This window comes from Echinops telfairi, unplaced genomic scaffold, assembly GCF_000313985.2.
Source record: "Echinops telfairi isolate 266 unplaced genomic scaffold, ASM31398v2 ScPeMD7_7427;HRSCAF=8465, whole genome shotgun sequence".
Classification (NCBI taxonomy): domain Eukaryota; kingdom Metazoa; phylum Chordata; class Mammalia; order Afrosoricida; family Tenrecidae; genus Echinops; species Echinops telfairi.
In genome coordinates this window covers 12443945-12467110 of record NW_022111327.1, presented here as the reverse complement: position 1 = coordinate 12467110, position 23166 = coordinate 12443945, and the positions used below count along the sequence as shown (strand labels likewise).

General features: G+C 39.2%; 1 protein-coding gene across 2 annotated transcripts; it reads right to left on the bottom strand.

Annotated features, from left to right (window-relative positions):
• Positions 1-19: 19 nt before the first annotated feature.
• On the bottom strand, positions 20-22065 carry LUZP4 (leucine zipper protein 4). 2 transcript variants are annotated; one of them, XM_045298607.1, is made up of 7 exons: positions 21986-22065; positions 15679-15801; positions 13897-13985; positions 8679-9718; positions 6944-7025; positions 5658-5710; positions 20-261 (listed from the first exon to the last, which is right to left on the bottom strand). In XM_045298607.1, the coding sequence occupies exons 1-6, from the start codon at positions 22062-22064 to the stop codon at positions 5660-5662; spliced, it is 1464 nt and encodes a 487-aa protein (XP_045154542.1). In that variant the 5' UTR covers position 22065; the 3' UTR covers positions 20-261; positions 5658-5659. The 2 variants fall into 2 exon arrangements, with proteins under 2 accessions (XP_045154542.1, XP_045154543.1); XM_045298608.1 differs by having other exon boundaries at positions 15706-15801.
• Between the last annotated feature and the right edge of the window lie 1101 nt (positions 22066-23166).

The window sequence follows — 23166 nt, the reverse complement described above, 5'->3', positions numbered from 1 at the left end:
TGAACTTTTTTCACTTATGTGAACACTTAGTTTGGAAAGATTATTCATGTTAAAGCTTATTTAGGAAAAAATACAACGAACAGATCTATGAAAGGTTAGTAACATTGAAACAATATTGAAAGCGTATGCTTGCTCTTCATCAGATCTCAGAGCAGTATCTCTGTAAACTGAAACCCTTTGATTACTAAATGTTTGCTTCGGAACGGGAGGTCGATCTTGCTTTAATCTTGTCTTCAGGAATCTCAGTGAGTGGAAGCCACTCTGTCAATGAGAGGAACAGGGAGGGGGAGGGACAGCTGTAACTTCAGGCGATTATCTGTCTTACAAAATACTCCTTAAAGTGGTAACAATAAAAGACAGACAGGGTTGACTGGAGAAGATTGTGCGTAGGAAGAGGAAGAATGAAGAGTACTGTGAGTTTGAAGGGGATCACATAGAGCTCTTTTTGGTGATGCAAGAAACAGGAAATATTTTGTCTGATCTATGGTATACCACTGAGATCACTTCCTGGTTCTTAAAGACAAAATACTTAAAGAAAAAACAACAATGTTTCAATAACCATTGTTGAAACCCCCAAACCATCTGTAGACAATGGGGCATCACCTCACAGAAGGGTCCCAAGGAAGGGATAAGTCAACCAGGGTGAAGTATAGCACCGATGAAACAGACAAGATTGCTCTGGTTCCTTGAGGCTTCCTCGAGGCTTCCTCACCCCCCACTCTCATGACCCCAGTCTTGCCTTTCACTGCAGGCTAGACCAGAGCATATACACAGGTACAGACAAGAGCTCAGGACACACGGAATCCAGGTCAGGAACAGGAACAGAAATGGAAGTAGCAATACCCCTGGGTAGAGGGAAGGTAGAGAGAGGAGGGGGGAAGAAACCGCGGGGGAAGGGAGATAGCGGTAGGCGTAAGATGTGAAAATAACTAATTTATAATTTATCAAGGGGTCACGAGGGTGGGAGGGGGGAAGGGAGAGTAAAAATAGGAGCTGATACCAAGGGCTCAACTGGAAAGTAAATGTTTAGAAAATAATGATGACAACATATGTACAAATATACTCAATACAATTGATGTATGGATTATTATAAGAGCTGTTAAGGGCCCCCAATAAAATGATCTTACAAAAAAGAAGACCACACCCGCATAGTGGCACCAAACATCTTTGATTGAAGAGGCTGGGAATAAAGCATACTACTACCCCACTGAGTAAGTGGGTACATTTCCAGTCAGAGGAGGGTCTGGGTACTTCTTTGTAGGAAAGATCAAACGTTTCCACTATGTCTAGCGATCTGAGGATCTGCCTTCACCAAGTCTAGGGCTGAAGGACTAGAAATCAATGTTATCAGTCCACAATCATTTGAAATAGTAAATAAATAAAAACTCACTACCATTCAGTCAATGCCGATTCATAGAAACCCTATAGGTCAGGGTAGGACTGGCCTTTGCGTTTTTGAAACCATCCCTCTTTATGGAAGTCGAAAGCCTCGTCTTTCTCCTGCAGAGTGGCTGGTTTCAAACTACTGACCTTGCAGTTAACAGCTCAACATTTAACCTCTCTGCCACCAGTTTATAGATAGCCAAAGTCTGAACTTCCAGTTTTATCCTTGTACAGATTGCCACTGAGCCTACGTTCCCATCCTTACTGGCAAGAAATATTCTTTCAACACCACCCTAAATTCCAAATCAGAAACCACCTTGGTATTGCTCTGAGAGTTATTGTTCGTAGACTACTTTGTTCTGTCTTTGGTTTCCTTCCTTAGCTTTTCTACTGGACTAGTAGAAATCAATATATAGAGCTTAGGCGAACCCAGACAGTACTCATCACATTGGGATGTAGAACATACACTAATATTATGTTAATTAATTGCGTTGTCCTATGAATCTAACATCCTAAACACTCCAACCCAGAAAACCAAGGTCTGGAGATGTTTAGTTATATCTAAGGAATGTACATAACTGTGTCCTCTGTATGGCTTATTATGTATATGCATGCACATGCATGTGAATATGAGCACTCATATGTACGTACCCATATAATCACATCCACACATATCTGCATATATTCATATTCGTGAAACCACGTTATTTTTTTATTGTTGCAAATTAAATTGGTCATATTCTTTACCCAAAATGTCCTTTTTTTCCTAACACTTCCTAGTGATCTCATTTATCTTGATCAAGCTGGGGGCAATTCTTCTACATTTAATGCTATCTTTCCTATAACCAAAGCCAACAGGGGTCTACTATATCAAGTGCTTCCCCTCTCCCTCTCCTAATCATCCCTAGTCTCTGCATATTATCCAATCTTACTGTCTTATAACAAGGAGACCATATAATGTTTATTCAACATAATGTCCTCTAAATTCATGTAAGACATCAAAAGATGTTTTTGGACTCATCAGTATTCTTTATGCCTGCATAAGATTACATTGTATATATGTACTACATTTTCTCCATTCATCTGCTGATGGACACTTAGGGTCCCCTCCCCCCATTTTAGGAAACACTTAAGTTTTTTCCAATTGGTATTGTGAATGATGTTACCATGAATATATACTTCAAAGAATATAAGTGTGCATATATCTATTGCCTTTTTCACTGAATCTCCACGGTATTTACATAGAAGTGGGATTGTTGGATCATAAGGTATTTCTATTTCTAGCTTTCCAGAATGCTTGTATTATTTTACATTCCAACCAGCAGTGAACAAGAGTTCCAATCTCCCATCTTAACCAGCATTTGAAGATTGCCTGCCCACGCCCCTGCCGCAATGTGTTGGCTGTCTTTTTACTCTTTTGAGCAAATATTTTGATGAACACAATTACATAATTTTTAGAATGTCCTAGTTATCTAATTTGTCTTATATTTACCTTGACTCGACAGTAATGGATTTAATGAGTATTCCTATAACTATTTTGGACAACATTAGGCATTCCACTCTGTAGAGACTAAAAGTGGATTAATGATTGCGTTGGCTCAGGAAAGGGGAGAAATTTCATTTGTCTGATTACCTATTGCTTTAAAGTTGAATCTAACATATACCCTTTTGGGGTGAATCTGATAACTGTTGGTTGTAGTACACTTATTTGTTAGGAGTAAAGATGTACTTTGCATTTTAAGAATCTGTCCATTTAAAAAAAGGGGAAAAAAAGAATCTGTCCATTAAGCATACCGGTTCAGGAAAAACAACTTGACAGCCACTAACTAGATGAGCACCTTTGGGCCAGTCTACTTAATCACGCTGGATCACATTCTTACTGACTATTAAGTGAAGGATGGATATTCAAGAATCTTCCAAGATTCCTTATCGTAGTATTAAGATTCCAATTATGGAATACGGGAGGATTTGTGCATTACTTTAAAGCCTCTAGACAAGTTTTGCCACTGCTTAAATGCCAAAGCAATTGGACCATTAGTTTAAGTATGATTTTGCCTGTAGAAAGATGTGAGACTGCTTCTGTACAGCTATACAGCCTTGGAAACCTTATGGAGCAATTCTGTCATCCAGGGTTGCTCCATGGATGAGGGGATGAGCAGAAGAATTGATGCATTTGAATTATGGCGTTGGTGAAGAATTTTGAAAGTACTATGGACCGCCATCAGGACAAAGAAATCTATCTTGGAAGAAGTACAACCAGAATGGTACTGAGAATCAGTGGATGGTGGCACTTGGTCTCGGGTGCTTTAGACATATTATCAAAAAGAGACCAATCACTGGAGGTGGACATCATGCTTGTTAAAGGGGAGGGACAGCGAAAAAGAGGACGGCCTTCGAGTGACCCGTGGCTGCAACAGTGGGCTCACACCTAAGAACAATTTTGAGGATGGTGCACAACCAGGAATATACACACACCTGTACTTATCCATACACATATAGGCATATGTGTGTGTGTGACCATACACTTCCTTTATTTTGGAAAATTGTACCTTAATGAAATTGCGACCCCAAAATAGCCAGGGCACATAAATATGTAGGGATTAATACAAAAGCCAGTTTGATTATCCAACATAATTTGCATTCAGCCGTTTTGCAAAAGTCTGCTACATACAGAGCCTTTTGAACGGCTGCTAGTGGTCCAGGTTCTCACTTTGTCTTATTACCTTAGCTTTTCATGTAAATAAATACGATAGAAGGCCAAAATTAGCACCTCGATAACTCATGGCGAACTGTTTACTACCAGACACACATGTTCACTGCCATCAAGTGGATACTGGCTCAAAGGGCAGAGGAGAACTGCCCCTTTGGGTTTTGGAGGCTGTAAATCTTTCACAGAAGTAGAAAGCCCAGTCTTTCTCCAGAGGAGGGGCTGGTGGTTTCAAACTGCAGACCTTGAGGTTAGCAGCCCAATGAATAACCAGAGCCTCATTTTTCTCCCATAGAGTGTCTGGTGGGTTCAAACCACTGACCTTGTGAATATCAGCTCAGTGCACAGCCCATTATACCACCAGAGCTCCTTTATTAAAAAGCAAAAGGTTTTAATGGTAACACTGAAATTGAGAAAAAAAGTCTTCGTGCTATTGATTTCTTCAGGGTGATAATTCTTCCACACTTAATTTAAGCAAACTGAGTAGAACATCACGCCATTCATATTTACCACAGAAAAATGATGCATGAAAAAAAAATCTTAAACCTATACTCAAGCCAAGCAATTTTACTTACGAATTTTCTTGTTCTGCATTAGGATTGTTTACCGAAATTGTTCAGTTAGATTCTAGAGGACCCTGGTGGAAGCTTTATTTCTTAATTTTGTTGCCTTTTTCTCCCTCAAAAGAATCAAGTCTGGCTCATCTCCTCCCCGAGACCCCTCTGCAAGGGGATCTCCAGTGGCCTACTCATGGGCTTTGGGTCTCCACTCTGCACTCCTCCAATCAGGGTGTGATGTAACAACGATGAGAAATACATCTTTCCTCTAATTCCTAAATGTTTCCTCCCCGCTCCCACTACCATGACTCGAATTCGACCTTGCAAGTCTGGCTAGACCAGAGGATGTACACTGGTACAGATAGGAACTGAAAATACAGGGAATCCAGGGCGGATGAGCCCTACAGGACCAATGGTGTGAGTGGCGAAACAGGGAGGGTGGAGGGAGAGTCGTAGGAAGGAGGGAACCGATTACAAGGGACTATATGTGACCTCCTCCCTGGGGGACGGACAACAGAAAAGTGGGTGAGGGGAGACATCGGACAGGGCAAGATATGACAAAATAACAATTTATAAACTATCAAGGGCTCATGAGGGAGGGGGGGAGCGAGGGGAAAAATGAGGACCTAATGTCGGAGGTTTAAGTGGAGAGAAAACGTCTTGAGAATGAAATACAAATGCACTTTACACAATTGATGTGTGCATGGATTGTGATGAGTTGTATGAGCCCCTAATAAAATGTTTAAAAAAAAAAAGAAAGAAAGCAACAACAACAACACATAGGATGTAAGGAGGATGTAGAAAGAGTGTTGTTATGTGGCTGTACGGCACCTGATATCATGATACAAATATGCATAAATTATTGAGTAGAAAATTGATTTGCTCTGTAAACTTTTACCCAAATTGCAATAAAATGTTGAATGGAAAACTTGAAAAAAAAACCCCAAAAACAAAACAAACAAAAAAAGAATCAAGTCAGCGATTTGTATAGCTGTCTGTCCTGAACTTACCTTTAACCTCTGAAATAATTTTCATCAGCAGTTTGATCATATCCCCATGTTATCTAAATGAGAAAGTTGAAACAAATCATGCATTAGCCTTCCTTACCCAGCACGAAGAGTGTATTGTCCACATTTAAAATGGACTCAACCTTTTCAGTGCCAATACTCTCTTAGTTTGATCCTAAGTCACATATTCAGTTTCTGAATTTTCTTTCCTATTCTCCAGTGCCATTTATGCAATATGAAGAGACGTGCCCTCTTGGCATAGTGGGTTAAGAAAAGCAATGGGCAGCAGATTGAAACCACCAGCAACTCTGCAGGCGAAGGACAAGGCTTCTGCTCCCGTAAAGAAGCCCACAGAGGCAGTTCTACTCTGTTCTACGGGGCTGCTATGAACTGAAATCGACTTGATGGCAGTGGGTAAGATTCTTAGATATGAGGAAGTCATTCTAATCCCATTGTTTTACAAATTAAAATTAAGATCGAGGAAGGGGGAGGTGACTTGCTCAAGGTCGGATAGCTAGTAAAGGGAGGAGTTAAGAAGGGCAGCCAAGTCTATGAGACCCAGTTCAGAAATACATCATATTTCATTTAAGCTAGCTTGTCTTTCCCCATTGGTAAACAGGAAGAATTATAAAAATTTTTTAAAAAGCCCCTAAGAATAGAAATAAGTATTAAGTGTTTCATGTAGGAGCTGCATATACTCAATAAAGTATTTCATCTAAATGCTTATGTAAATAGACGTCCTATGTTAAATATAGAAGTCTCCAGAAATATAAACTTAATTTGTGTAATCAATATGTCTTATTTTATTCCTTAAAACTGGGTTACTTTCAATAAATAAACACTAAATGAAATAAACATAATAATAGTCTAAGTTTACAATGGTGTAAAACATGATTTTAAAACTATATGCAAGAAAATATTTTTTAAAGTGCAGGCTCTCAATTAAGTTTTATTTGCATCATTCTTTCTTGCTTTTGTCTAATATTCCCTTAAGAGCTAAATGATATGAGATAAAAATGAGACCTAATGGAAGAAAAGAGGGGATCTTTTACATGGCTGGAAACATATGAGAGTCATGTAGACATGTATGGCAAGCTATATGGCTTCTTCCTACTTTGATGTTGATAACTAGACTTTAAAACGTATTAAAGTAATCATCAGTTTAAGTCAATGCCCAAACTAACTCTTCAAAGAAACAAAAGCTGCAAAAGTAAAGACCATTCAAATGAACACAATACATAAAAGCTCATTGATAAAAAACCATAAAGTCAAACGTGTGGACATTTTACCCCTCTGCTCTTGTTCTGTTGATTCTCTCTGTAGGCCATCTGTCTCTGCAAACATTCCTCCCTTCTTTTTAGTACACAAGACCTAGAATTAATCATAAAATGTAACCATTTGAAAAGCAGGGCTTTACTTGGAAAGAAATAGTTCTTTAAGATCTACATCTTAAGCAATATTCTTCATTATACATAGTGAAACATCCAATTACAAACCAGACACAAGCAATGAAAATCCAGAGCAATATTTAAATAAATCCTTTCATTATCCCTGCAACAGTGATTCTCAGGGTAAGTGTGAATTAACTGACTGCATACCTAGCAAAGATCAGAGGTTAACCAAGCACACGGATACCATTTAATATGTTCTATATACATAATAATTCACACACTCATATTTTGGAGGTCATTTTTGTACAGCTGATTTCCAAAATTTAATACAGTTGTGGAAATTTACAAAAGTATTTGACTTGTCATTTATAATCCATGCAGTTACTGAGATATTCAAAGTAAAAATAAATGTTCAGTTACCTAAACAAGCACAATAAAACTATTTGTAGTTTTAAAAACTAGACCAATTTGCAAAACTATCTTAATTTCTCCACCTCCATTTGCTGGGGCAGACAGACCTTGTCTAACAGTTTTATAAGACGACACATATTCAGTGTATATATTCAATACAACATAGAACATATAGTCAGAGGTTAAGGTTGCATCTATGCAAAGAATAAGCATACTGTCCTAAGGACTGATTTGAGGCAAGCAGGTTTCAGATGTATGCTAAGGACTACCTGAGGAGCCCTTCATGGTGAGTATTACACATCGGGTTGCTAAACTACAGGGTCAGCAGTGTGAAAAACCTAACTGCTCCGCTGAGTAAAAATGGAGCTTTCTAGTCCAGAAAAGTTACAATCCCCGAAACCCACAGGAGAAGGTCTACCCTGTCCAATAGGGTTGCTATCTAAGTAGAAACCACTCCGTAGCAATGAGTTTGAACTTGAGAAGGACTCTCTGAGGTTGCTCTTGATGAAGGAAACACAGGAGGGAAACAGACATTCCTCACCCGCTATTTGCTATTATGTTATCAATTTAGCAGACTTTAAGTGCTTAGCTATTAGCTGAACTGTTGGCAGTTCAAATCCACCCAGAAGGGCCTGGAAAGAAAGACTTGGCAAATTACTTCTGAATAATCACCGCCACTGGAAATTAAGGAGCACAGTTCTACTCTGAAACACACGGGGTCGTCCTGAGTCAGAATCAATGCTACAGCAACTCATTTGGGTATTTTATTTGCTAGTTAACTCTCCCTGAGTCCAAATCTTGGGGTTTGTAAAGGCTATAGAAAAAAGCCAGTGCTTGCCGAAGCATAAGGCCAAAGTAATCTGGGACACACTGGGAAACTGCATGACATCAGTAAGTTAGAAGACATTGATGTCCTTTATATTTTACCTTCATTCTATGAGTACCTTTGTCTTATGCAAATGCTGTAATCGCAAATGCATGTTTACCGATTGAAAGAGGTACATTAAAAATGAGGAGCTGATATCAAGGGCTCGAGTAGAAAGAAAATGCTTTGAAAATGATGATGGCAACGTATGTACAAATGTGCTTGACACAATGGATGGATTGTGATAAGAGCTGTAAGAGCCCCAATAGAATGATTAAGAAACAGATACATAAGGCATGACTTTAAATTTTTATAAATTACTCAACATAATGTATTAATTACTCGCTATATTTTTACCTGTCAATTTCGTGTGGTATGAATTTTCCTCTTGGTAAGTATCTTTGGTATTTCCCTGGTTGCTCATAATTTGCTGAGCGGATATAAGATCTCTCCGAAAATTCTTGGTATCTATCTAATCTGTCACCAGCTCTCTCATAGTTAACAAATTCTCTCTCATTTTGGTCATATACTCTCTGTGGGTAGCCACAATCTCTCTCTGAATAGCTACAAAGGGTCTCAGAGCAGCCATAATAGCTCAACGATTCATCAGGATATCTCCCTAAGTAGCTAGAGTATCTCATGAATTCACCAGGATATCTCTCTGCATTTCTAGGCTGGCTCAACAAAGCACCAGGATATCTCTCTGAGAAGCTACGACGATAGAGCATTATCTCATCACGACAGCTCACCAATTCATCATAGCATTTCTCTGAAAGGTCACGGTATGCCTCTGAAAGGTCACAATATTTCTCTAAACGGCTACCACGGCTAATAAAAGGCTCACGAGATCGCCTTGACCGGCCATGAGATCGCCTTGACCGGCCATGAGATCGCCTTGACCGGCCATGAGATCGCCTTGACGGGCCATGAGATCGCCTTGGCGGGCCATGAGATCGCCTTGACCGGCCACGTGATCTCGCAGACTTGTCGCGAGATCTCTCAGACTTGTTGCGAGATCTCTCGGACTTGTGGCCGGACCGCTCCGACTCATCACAAGATCGCTTGTATTTGTCATGACCTCTCTCAGAGTTGTTACGAGATTTCTCGGTCTTATCTCGAGGCCTCCCAGACCGCCCATGAGATCTCTTGGAACAGCCTTGAGATTTCCCTGATTGGCCATGAGATCTCTCTGACTTGTCACGAGATTCCCCAAAATGGCTATGAGATTTTGTTGACTGGTTTCCAAATTTCCCTGAGTGACCTCTAGCCCTCTCTAAGTGGTGACGATCTCTTTTCGATTTGCCTTGAGCTTTTGATTTTCCTTCTGACCGATGCTTGTTCTCCACGGATTGGCCTGTGATCTTTGATTGAGACTTACAATCAGCATCCCAAGAGTCCTGCAAAGAACCCCACACATATTCATTAGGATTTCCTTTAGTCATAATAATACTTAATCAAGACAGTTTCTGTAAGCAAGTGCTTTTAGAATTCTACAACCCTTGTTTAACATGCTAAATTGTTTTCCGAAGGAATTTGCATAATAGTTCTGAAGTCTGTAGTCTTGGGAAAAAAGAATATTATGCACATCCAACATGAATCAAATAAAAATTAAGGAAACTCAGTTGCGTTGCTAACTTGAACACATGCCTAATTCATCTTCTACCTACTATTTTTCTTGCTCTGTATTTTATCCAAAGAGATGACGGACTAACTATTTTAAGGAGAGACAAAATAGTCGATAATATTTTGTAGCACAAAATCCTTAGGATGAAAGGAAAGAGTTCAAAATCATTATGTTTCAGCTTTCCCTGTTCCATACTCATTGAAAAAGCACTCTATCTCTTCAATATAAGTTCAAATTAGTTAACTCCGATAGAAAGGCCAAACAGAGGAGGGGACAATGAGCTGAAGGAAGCAGAAGACTGGCTGCATGCGTGGGCTTCAGTGAAGTGGCTTAGAGCTCTTCTGTCCATGGTTTTGTAGCTGCGACCAAATGATTAAAGGGGACCATGCTGGTAAGGGTTGTGAAACATTAAGAAGGGATCGCTCTTTTGTGCCATTCCCCGGGATATGAGAGAGAAATCCCCTTAGAAGTACTTCTCCTTAGAAGTAACATGATCATCAAGAAAGAAGGGCCATCGGCACCACCAGAGACTATGAAAAAGAGCAGAGGATCAGTGCCCAGATCGGGATAGAGGTCAAGGAACCAAGTGTCTGAGAGGCTGAGGACCAGAGAGAAATAGCTACTGGCTGAGAAGAGGGAGCCCTGGTTGAGAAGAGGTGCTGCTGTGGACAAAAGCCTGTATTAATGTTTTCTGATCTTGACTTGTAGCAACCTGTTAACTTCCCTAATAAACACCCGTAATCATGAATAGGGAGAAAGGCGGGATTTTATACTCCTGTAAACAGTTACAGGCTCAGATTCATAGGGGAAGTTCTACCCTGTCCTAAAATTTGTCAGTATAATTTGTCAGTATAAACTTGATGGTAGTGACGTGAGAAATCATGATTATTACTTGTGAGTTAGTTCTGTGTAGCCATTGCAACAGATGATCAAACCCAGCAGAGAAGTAGAGTGAGTACGCTGGGAAGAATGGTTGGTGTCAGTGTAAAGAAAGAGAAAAGGTGGAGGCATGTCTGACCTCTGCCCTATAGCAATTGGCCATGAGGTGGTGTGGAGTTGATTTCCCCCTCTCCCTAGTGAAGCCAGAAGATGTCAGATGCACATTTCATGCTATTTCTTCCAAACTGTTCAAATAAACTGGCCTAGCAGTAACTAAGTCTTTTCACCTTTTTTACTCTTTAAACCCAAAGGGCAGTAGAGTGAATCATCCCAATGGGAACAATGGCACCTTTAACACATCTTTATGATACTATATAAATGTAAGTGGATAATCTCATATGGGCATGCTGAAAAATCAAGTTAGTAAACGTTGCTTTGGCAAACAAAACATACCTATAAATGGCATTGTGAATTTATAGTATAACACTACCAGAAGTTGAAGGTGACTGATGAAAAGCAAAAGAACTACTGAAATAAAGAATAGTATGTGCATGAACCTTTAATACAATTTAAAAATATGAAAATATTTTACTTTCTTTGTTATTTAAAAAGCCATAGTCACTCTCCTGCGTATCAACGGGAAATATTAGAAGGGAAAATGAGCAGCATGTACATGCCCTTGCTCTCCTAAGTGATTAGTTTGGGAGCGCGATGGGTCAGCAGCAAAGATGAACTGGAGACTTAACAATCCAAAAACCTTTCCCAAAGAGCCTGCAGTCCTTTGAAAAATGTCTATGTAAGAAATAATGGCATCAATGTAATTAACACAACACATTTCCTACCTTTAGGAAATGAAATGCACATTTGTTTTCTTTCCTTATTAAAAAAAGAGGTGGTGGTGGTGATGAAACAATCTTAAAAAGAATCATATTGAATAAATACAATCACATTCCACTGATATGAACAGATTAAATCTTTGGAACTACCAGGTATCTTATTAAATTTTTTAAAGTATGACAAAACATATAGATCTGCAATTGTTATTCAATATATTGGTGAAATAATTACACTTGAATTGAAATAATTATATTTCCTAAAGGCAAGGTAATTTTTTTCTATTAAGTTTTTCTACGATAGTCTCATCAGTACAAGAGTTTGGATGCTTTCAACTTCAAAATAAATTTTTCGGCATTTTCAGTTTATCCATTTCAGATTGTAATAAAAGTTAGCTGATTTTGCAATCATTATTAAAAATCTTATCCTGAAAGGACATCTTCTCCATCAAATCTTGTTATGTCCCCCAAAGGAAATGAATCAGTACATCTTCACATTATATAGCATATACTCTATTGGAATGAGTATTGCATCCTGAGTCGCATTAAACTTATCTCTTACTTCTCTCTTTTTAGCACTGTTCTGGTACCTTGCATGATGCCAGCAAACAGTAGGCATTTAACAAATATTTACTGAATCAATTTAAATAAATCTTCCAAATATTTGAAAATGCTTGTCTTCCACCTACTAAGATTAGCAAATTCATAGACCAAGTTTAAACAGTAGCACTAATGTCAACTTGTGAGTTTGAATATCCCAAAACACACCATCAATTCGGACTCATAGAGACCCTACGCAGAGGTTAAGGCTATGAATCTTTATGGGAAGAAATAGCCTCATTGTTCCCCTTATGAGTGGCTGGTGAGCAGTCCATTTTGTCCTTTGGTTAACAGTCCAATGTTTACCCTATGGCACCACCAGATCCCCGTGTGACTCTGGATAGCACCTCTCAAAGGTCTGTGATAGGATAATATCTCTAAGGCTATAATGAAGTCCAATTCACATAATATAATTCAAGTTTCTGCAACAACCACTAAAGCTAGTGATGAAAAATGTGAAGCATTCTACCAACTTCTTTGGTCTGAAAGAGATCAAATATGCATTGAGAGCTACAGGTGATAGGAGTTTGAAAATTGGAAACAAAGAGGAAGGGACAGTAATTGAAAAAGTTAAAAAGTTAAAAAAGTTGAAGAGAAAATTTCAAAGATCAGCTCAAGGAGACAAATTGAAAGTTTTATAAGGAAATGTGCAAAGATCTGGGGTTAAAAGGCAAAAGGGTAGTATACACTCAGGATTTCTCAAACTGAAATAACTATAATGTCAACTTAAAAACTCAGGCCTTGCGTTAAAATTTCAGGCTTTTTTTTTTTTTAATTTCAGGCTTTGAGTTAAAAAAAATGGAAGGATTCTGTTGAAGTTGATAATCAATAGGAAGACGGCAGAGGAACTGATGCATTTGAACTACGGTGGAGAACATGGGATATGCCATGGACTGCCAGAAGAACAAACAAACCGGTCTCAATGTACAAGCAGAGTGCTTCCTTAGAGGCAAAGATGGCTGGACTTCATGTCACGCACTTTGGACATGTTATCAGAAAAGACCAGTGTCTGGAAAAGGACATGAGGTTAGTAAAGAGTCAACGGAAAAAAAGATCTTCTCCGAGATATACTGACACAGTGGCTACAACAGTGGGCTCAAATATAGCAAGGATTGTGAGTTTGGTACAACACAAGCTTTCTGTTGTGTATAGGGTCATTACGAGTAGGAAACAACCCAATGGCACCTGATAATAATAAATTCAGGTCCAGTGACTTGCTCATCTATGCCAGTTTGAAGGTGATGGATTGGCACAACTACCATGTGTCCTATCCATTGGTTCCAGAATGTATATCATATCCTATATCATTGGACTTCTGGTTTGTAGAATTCGTTCACAAAGCTACTGAAAAGGTTTTTTATACTATACCTTAGGATGAAAGATTCTTACTGGGCCAATCATAACAACCAATCATCTATTTTGGCATCTTATAAATTAAATATTTCTAGCGGCAATTAAAGTAGCAAATATCTAATGTTTATTAAAAAAGTGACAAGGATAAAATCAGCTAACAAATTCTGAATCTAAGTTATGTTCAAGGCATCATAGGTGAACAAACAATTCCTGCTCTCAATAGATTTTAATTAATCAGGAATATTTAGAAATGTATTAAATTCAAGATATTTGTTTACTCAGTTACCTGCACGATGAAATATTGCTTGTTAAATCCAGAAGGATATTTTCCATCACCATTTTTTTCTTCAACATTGCGTCTTAATTTTGAGTTGCCTTTGAAAAATAATTATTTTTTTATTTTCAGTCAATAATTTCAATGTATCATTCAGAAGTATTATCTGTAATGTGAATTTTTAAAGCTATGCATTACATTTTGCAAAGTTTCACTATTTCATTACTGTGATACCATCTTTTGAGTGTCATTGTACTCCAGAAAAGTATGTGCTATACCTTTTCTTTTTGCATACCTAATGTTAGGCTTTGTATATACAATACCTCAAATTTCTTTTCCTATAGCACTAAAGTTGGGACATATTATCTGAAATTAACCTAAAGAACACTGGAATAGAATGTATTTATCATATGTATTTGATTGTATTGATTACCTAAGTACTTGCCTCAATTGTCTTGTTTCTTTTGGTGTAAAACAGCTTTAAAAACTATAAAAAAATATGGATCTCCCAACTATCAATGTTATGTTTGGTTAAGAACATGAGAATGGGTCCTTAATTTATTCTTTGCTGCCTTGCTCCCATAATAAGCCTCCTGTTCTAAGAACAGGATGAAAATCACTGTATGATTCAAACATGGGCTAATTATATCATGAAACTGGACATATAACTAGCAGAGGTTGAAAGTATGCCCAATTCCAAGATAGTCCCAACCTATTGGCTAGCAAATGCTTAAGACAGAGAGCCAATGCCATCGCTCACAATTTACATACTATTTGAAAGCCATAAATAGTTTTAAAAACAAATGAAACCACCATTATCTGAGTAGTTTTATTTCCCTTTCTACTTCAGAGCCACACGTGCGTACTGAATGAGCTCTTTGTTGCTCTCAAGCCGCAGTTTTCCGGCCCTGGGCTAGACCAGAAACAATTCAAATGAACAAGATGTTCCAAGTAATAGCGACTGGATCAGAAACTTGAACTCATGGATTTCTGAGGCTGTACACCTGTACCGGAGTAGAAACCTCTCTCCCAAGGAAATGGGTTAAAACTTACCTTGAGGTTGGTAACCCAACACATAGCCCACCGTATCACCAGGGCGCTAGGCTAATTATAGGGATCCTTAATTTCTAAAACAAACAAAGAAACCATCCCAAAAACAAACCCAAAGTCTCCACTGTGGCAATATGCAGAAAAGCAGCCAAATTCACTGCCATCAAGTTGATGCTGACTGACAGCAACCCCATAGCGCAGAGACAATGGCCTCTGTGGCTGAAAAGTTACTGTTCGTTTAGAAAAATCAGAAACAACTCGATGGCGATAGCATATCTGAGCCAAGTGATATGGGAGAAGGTAAAAACCCTCCACAGTGATTTAAAGTCCTGGAAAAAAGAATTTGTAAGTGTAACTTGGGGCCCTCCAAACCAATTATTTGATTTTCCATTGTTTCTTATGGGGAAAATATGTTCAGTTATCAAATAGTTCAGTGTTTGGACACAAATGTGGATTTAATTGAGTTCAACAACTGAAGTATCACTGTACAAAACAATTTTAGCTTGTAGGACTTCTTTTCTCAACCTACCCTTCAGTAGGGACATCATAATTTATACGTTTAAAAGGGTTTTGTCAATTAAAATAGCATATTGTTACACACCTATATAAATCCATTTCCCAGAAAAATAAAGCAAGCATTTGAATGTAAATTTACAATAGCATTGACAGTTCTTGATTTTTTCTTAGCAGTTACAAATATTTCAGTTCATTTTTTTCAACCAATGTGATTTTTAGTATATTTACCTTTCTGTAAGCCATCGCTGTGCTTACCTGATTCTGAATCAGATCTATTTCTTTCTGGGGTCTGCAGCCAACCGATTTCCTCATTGTCTATGTCACTCATCTGTTGAAGGATTATTATGTCATCTGTATTAGAAAGAGAATTTGAAAAGTCAAACAAGAACAATGGGTCTCAAGTGACTAATTTATGTTTTAGTCATCATGCATCAGAGTATTTTGGGGGGGAAAAGATATCCCTGAAAAGTTGATGATACTATGTTCATATGGAATTTGTAAGACTATAGTGAATTTCAAGCAGTACCAACATTTTCAGCATAGTTTCCTGAAACAGAAAAGAGAGAGAAAAAAGTTCTATTAAAAATGTATGGTAATTTCATTCAGGAAACAAAAAATGTTCAGATGAGAACATAAGGGGATGGAGAACTCAATTCATGGAATCTGAACAGCAAGAATGGAAATTATGCGAATGGTCACTCACGCGTTGGGAAGAATAGTGGCACCCCTGAGTAAATTTGAATGCTAGACACTTCGTTGCATTGACTTTCTTGAAAAGTAAGAAAGTAAACAGAAAAAACAGATTAACAGGAGATACCACAGAGGGGAAGTACCAAGTTTATTGTAGTCTTTGATCTTCCTCAGTAAGTACATCAAGAACACTTCTATTTCAGCACACAAAAGTGTTAATGGATCTTTGTCCAATCCTGATACTGAGTTCTGCATATAGTCCAGGTAATTGGATCATTTACTCAGCATATGGATTGAATAATCATGGGGATAGGATAAAACACTGACACACACTTTTCTTGATATTAATCTATTACTAATGTCCTTGTTCTGTTCAAATGACTGCTTCTTGGTCTATGTCCAGGTCCCCCATAGTCACAAAGAATTGTCCTCAAATCCCCCATTCTTTGCAATGTTATTTAAAATTTTTAAAGATGCTCAGTTGTGTGCATTTGCTTAGTCAGCAAAACACAAGTAAATGTCATTCTGAAATTTTCTGCTTAAAGCTAAGATTTATCTGACATCTGAAATTATATCCCTTATTCCACATCCTCATCTGAATCAGATTTGAATCCCTGGAAATTCCCTGTCCATGTACTTTTGCAACCATTATTGAATTAGCTCCAGCAAAATTTTACTTGTGTGATTATTAATGACATTGCTCAATAATTTCCACAATCGGTTAGGTCCTCTTTCGTTATGATGGGCACAAATACACGTGTCTTTGTATCAACTGGGCACTACCAGCAGTGCAGCCATTTGCTGACCAACACCTCACCCTGCACTTTGTCCACTCCTGGTGCCTTGCATTTGCCAATGTCTTCAGTGCAACTTGGACTTTGTCCTTCAATATTAGTTTAGCAGTTCTTGATCATATACTGCCTCATGAAATGGTTGAATGTCAGATATAGATACATCGATATAGATAGATATCGGTATATATATATTTGGGGGGGAGTTGGGGACTCTGAATTCCTTCCGTTTTAAAAATTGTATAATTAAATTAAACATTAATTTTGTTTCGTCTCACTCATGCCAATTCCCTAAATGTAATGTCACCTATCCCACATCCTTTCCATTCCTCCTTCTCAACTCTGTCCTTGGGGAAATGCTGTCCTTTTGATCTGAAATAGTAGGGTATTCCAACGTGGGCATAGCTCACTAGTGTTACCATTTCTTGTATACACTTGTCTATGCGTTGGCTGAAAATGGACAGATCTCCAGGTCTTTCTTCCCATGGAGCTGCCGGTGGTTTCCAACAGCCAACTTTGCCGAGAGTAGCTGAGCACTGAAACCCACTGTGCCCTGAGAGCTCCTTTCGACAACAGCTGAACTGCAATGAAAGCCAAAGTCTCCGAATTTGGGGCTTAATACACATTCCACCCTGGGAAATACCGGAACATTTTTTTATACTCTGCCACTCATAAGACCTAATTAGAAGCACCTCAGTCAGGGAACGGGGAGAAATGGGGTGGGAGGTACACACTAGGCACAATGAAGAAGAGGAAAGCATATAAGCTATTGATATTTTTTAGAAAATGAAACCGTCTGAGTGTAAATCGTTGATGACATGCTAAAATGCTGACTGATTCCAGGACAGAGAGATTCTGTAGGTTGATCTTCATTCAGTTCTCAGTAATTTCTCTCAGCCACATTGTCCAATGAGACAATACTAAACAATTTTTAAATGCTGTTTTGGCATTATAAAAGCTGTTTAAACTTGTAGAAATTTCAAAATATTTAAATAACAGGTTTTCTCAATTTCCAAATATTACTTGTATTTTCTTAGATGCCTCTCCAACTAGATTGCAAGTTGGTCATGACTTTCTGTGTTTTTTTTTTATGTCTATGTATATGAGAGGCATGACAAGCAATCTCAAGGAGACAGCAACAGGGCTGGCGGTTCAGTGGGGGGAAGGCATGGGAGGGGAGGAGGAGGGCAGGGGAATGGTAAGGCAATATTTCAGGGAAAGGGGAATAGCAAAGGACCTACAAGAGACGGGTGATGTTTGATGATGATGTTTGATCAAGTGAAATGCACCCAAGAGGTGAACAAAAATGTCTTTAAAATTTCCTACTCCCACTAACATGGGCAAACATGATGGTGGGGCATGAGGAAAGAAAAAAAAGAAATAGAGGAAATAACTAGGGAGTAAAAATTATATATATATATAGTTATATGTAAATATTTAAAGATGGGTATATTTATCTCTGCATGTATATATAAGTAGATACGATAAGTAAGCAGGTGAATTTTGGGCCTCTACTTAAATCCTACCTCAGTACAAAACCAGTTTGTTCCAATAATGTGACAATGTATGATATTCATCTTCCCGACATGATCTCTGAAGACAAAATGGGTGCATAAGCAACTATGGTGAAGAAAGTTGGTGGTGCCCAGCTATTAAAAGATACAGCATCTGGGGACTTAAAAGCTTGAAGTTAAGCAAGCAGCCATCTAGGAGGGAAGCAGCAAAGCCCACATGGAAGAAGCACACCAGCTTGTGTGATCATGAGGTGTCAACAGGATTAGGTATCAGAAGTTCAACAATAAGCAAACAAATTGATGTGAGGGAGCATGGACAAAGTGGAGACTCAGAGCCCACCAGTAAGATAACTGGACAGTCCCTCTCAGAAGCGCCATATAGAAGGGATGCTATATCCAGGGCACAGTAGAGCACTGCTGAAACTCACAACGATCCTCTAGTCCTTTAAAATGTCCTCCTCCCACTTGTATGGCCTTAGTTTTATCTCACTATTCTTGCTAGACCGGGGTTTATAAATTGGTACAATCAAGATCTTTTGATGCACTAAATTCAATACAGATGCAATGCTCAGAAACCCACAGGTCCTTATGGGCTATGAGTCAAAATAGACTCAATGGCAGTGAGTTGGTTTTTTTTAATGATGGAGATATTTATTATTTGAATACAAGTATGCCTTGTAGATATTGTGAGTTCAGTTCCAGACCAGTGCAGTTAACATAAACATTTCAATGGAGCCCGTGCCACATATTTTTTGTTTCTCAGTGCATAAAATGGTTTGTTTATGCTGTACTATTAAGTGTGAAAAAACAAAATGAAAATGTCTGAAATATTGTGAGAATTACTAAAATGTGACAGAGGCACCAAGTAAGCACATGTTGAAAGAAACGAGGTATGCCCGTGCAAGGGACTTCAAAAAAGTGTGTGGAATTCAGATAATGGAATCTTTCCACACACTTTTTGAAGCCCCTCCGTATTTTCACTTTTAGAAAAACATGGAGAAAGTTTACTTTCCAACAACATATCAAGAACACATATTTGTTCTAGAATAGGTATTTTGTCTTGTCTTCTAAAGGAAAGGACCCATTTTGAGTACTCAGCTGTTTGCCTTGTTCATCTTCTTCATGAAATCAAAACCTGGATTCTCATTTTCTATGATGAGATCAAGATACAGAAACGAGTTTAAAAGGATCCTTTCAAATCTGACTGTGGTTTTGCACACACACATTATCAACCCCCTACTAACCTACAACAGGCAACTAAATCTCGTTCCTCAGCCTAACCTTTCTCAAAGCAGATGTTCCTAACCCCTCCAAACTGATCATCTACTTGAATGTCCAGAAAAGCAGTTGCCATCATCAAGTTGATTTATGTGTCAGAGTAGAATGGTACTGCATAGGATTTTCAGTGGCTTATTTTTCAGATGTAGATCACCAGGTCTTCATTCTGAGACAACTTTCCGTGGTCTAGAATTTCCAGCTTTTCTGTTACCACTCACATACATTAGCCATTTGTACCACCCAGGAACTTAACTTAAACATGAGCACCTCCTAAATCCTTTGAACCTATTTTTCAAGTTACACTCAATCACCACCTTCCTCAGGCCCCTAGAGTCGGATAACCTATTGTACAAATTCCATGTTTCCCTAAATATTTTCCTATTTCTTCAAATTTATTACACCTCTAATATTTTATATCAGTTTTTTAAAAAAAGATAAAATTGTATTTAATAGTGTAATACTTTCTCCCCAATATCAGAAAAAATGTAAGAACGTGTATTCTTAGTACTCCTATTCAACATTATGAAAGGTCTAGCTAGGGATATTAAGCAAGTAAAAATAATAACAATATGCAGTATCCAGATTAAAAAGTGAAAATATCTTGATTATAACATGCCATGATTTTCTATACAGGATATCCTGAGGGTCTATACCCCACCCCCCAACTTAGAGTTGTTAAGTTCAGTAAGGGCACAGGATGAGTGAGATATATAAAAATCATTTCTAATTTTACACACCAGCAATGAACAATCTGTAAGTGAAATCAAGAAAGGAATTCCACCAAGACCATTCTATGGAGAAAGGATTTTTCCCCCCAATAATTTGTCCTGGGACAGCTGGAGATAGCTACATGCAAAAAATGATTTGTTTCCCCTACCATACACATCATATACAAATATTATCTCAAAAATGTATTAAAGACCTAAATGTAAGACCTAAAACTGAAGAATGCTTACAAGTAAGCATGTGTAGAAATATTCATCAGCAACAATTTCTTAGATATAGCACCAAAATCACAAGTAAGCAAAGGGAAAAAAGTAAAATTTTGTGTAAAAAGACAATGACCAGATAGGAGAAAAATATTTACAAAACCTTTCATTATTAATTGACTAGTGTACAAAATATGTAAAATTAACACTGGTGCAAAATTTGCAGGCAGTGCAACAGACCGGCAAGGGGAGCAAAGCAATGAAGTCCCCAAGCAACCCAAAAAAGACTTCGGGGGCAGGGCATGGTACCTGATCAGACTCAATCGGAACACACCTTCATAAAGATCAACAGATAGACCTGGAACTATTTATAGGATTTTATTTCCCCCCCATGTCTATCTATATAAGATAAGCAGGATAAACAAACCTGAGGAGACAATAACAGGACCGACCGTTCTAGGGGGACATGGGATGGGGGAGGTGGGGGAAGGGAAGGTGGTAGCCAACAAATCCAGGGACAAGGGGACAACAAGTGATCTAAAATTGATGGCAAGGAGGGTGTAAAATGCCTGGTGGGGTTTGGTCACAACGGAAGTATTAATTGTGATGAGTTTAAGAGCCCGCAATAAAATGATCTTTTTAAAAAAAAAATTAAAAGCCTTTGCAGCAAAGTGCCGTGGCCCTGCGTGTGTGAAGAGCAATGGTAACTTTACATTAATTCATCGTTCACTCCCATCTAGTAGATTCCGGCTCAGAGCAACCCTAGCAAACGAAGTTGAACTGTCCGGGTTTCTGACGCCATAACTCTTTTCGGAGGCAGAAAGCCCCATCTTTCTCGCGAGAAGTGGCCGGTCTGCTTTAACCGCCATTTTCAGTTTGCCGCTCAATTTCCAGTCCATTACACCACCAGGGTTCTGAGCATGAATTTGCATTCGTTCTCAGAAAAGCAAGGTATTGGTTAGAAAAGCGGCCATTTTCCCCCAGTCATATTTTCCCCCTCTCCAAATTTTTCCTCCCACTCCATTTCTGTTAGGTCCTTCCCCCTCTCCAAATCCTTCCTCCCACTCCATTCCTGTTGGGTTCGACGAGATAATTCACACAACACCGGGGTGGACAGGAAGGTGGGCCCAGAAAGGCACAGCACTTTGCAAGTAGTTTGGAGACGGGATGGGGTGGCGGTGGGGGAGGGGGGGGCAGGCGGGTGCTTAGAGCGGGAAGGCAAGGCACTTGGGCCCCGCCAGTGCTCTGTCTCCCCCAATGCGGGCTGTAAAACCTCCTGCTCAAGGCCAGAGGATCCAGAAAGATGCTTCCCAGGATTGCGGGACATACTTACCTAGAGAAAGTTCTAGAATACCCAAGTCAGGGGCCGCCGGCGCATTCTCAGGGCTGTTGAGGGTTGAAAGCGAAGCCATCTTCTCCAAGCAGCGACGCGGCAATGCGCGGCAATGCGGAGAGCTCGGCTTTTGAGGCGACTGTGAGAAACTTCCGGCTAATCGCATAGCCAATCACGGGGCTCGCCTTTTAGGCGGGAAGGATTTGGGGGGCGGTCTTAGTAAATCTCCATTCCCCAATCCAGGAAGTTGGCTCACCAAAAGACCCGAAGATACAAAGTCTCTAGTTCTCTCTCTCGTTTCTCTTCCGTAAGTTCTCGTCCCACGTGTGCACACCACTCTGGCGGCCATATTCTTTTGTGTGTGCATGGACTGGACCTGAGTTGTTGCTGTTCCAAAAGCTTCATTTGTAAAGCATTCGAAATAACAATGATAAACCGTTAGGAAAACCCGTTGTCTTTTGCAAAGAAAACTAGCGAGAAGACTGGCGTTATTTCCCATGCTGCTATTCTCCGTCAAAGAGAGCTGGGTTCACGCCGGTTCGGGGTGGAATGGAGGCCCGCGCTCTCACTCGTTGCAGCAGGTCGGGAACAACTCCTAGGACAGCCCCTCGGCCTCTGAGACCCGACAGACTTAGGAGAGTAGGAAGCACCATCTTTCTCTCGAAGAGCGCCTAGACATTTTCAAACTGCTGGGGGGGGTTTCTTTTCCAGGTTGCAGCCCAACACACGCCCACGATGCCACCAGGGTTCCTCACAATCTATCATTTCGGTTGAACTAGGGTGGTAAGACAAAAAGTATTGCCACACTATCGTGGAGACCTTTATTAAGAAAAAAAAAAATCAAAATACAAAGCTATTTTTTCCTCAACAAATCCTCGATCTAGGTCTACAGACTTGTGAAGGCAGTGTTTTCCATCTCTCTAAATCTTGCTCCCAACATTCTTGCCTCTGATTTATACCACATCAAAAAGATAGTTTGGCATCCTCCACAGATTCAAATAGTTTTCCTTTCAATGTTTTTTGAATTTGGGGAACACAGAGTAAGCCTGAAGGGGCAAGCCCTGGGTTGTTGGGGGGAAGGAGTAAGGTTTCCCACAGAACACCCCTTGCTCCTCTCGAAGCATGGGAAGAAACGCCTCCCTTTTCGGGAGCAACTTTCCTGGCCTGTTCTCACCAATGCC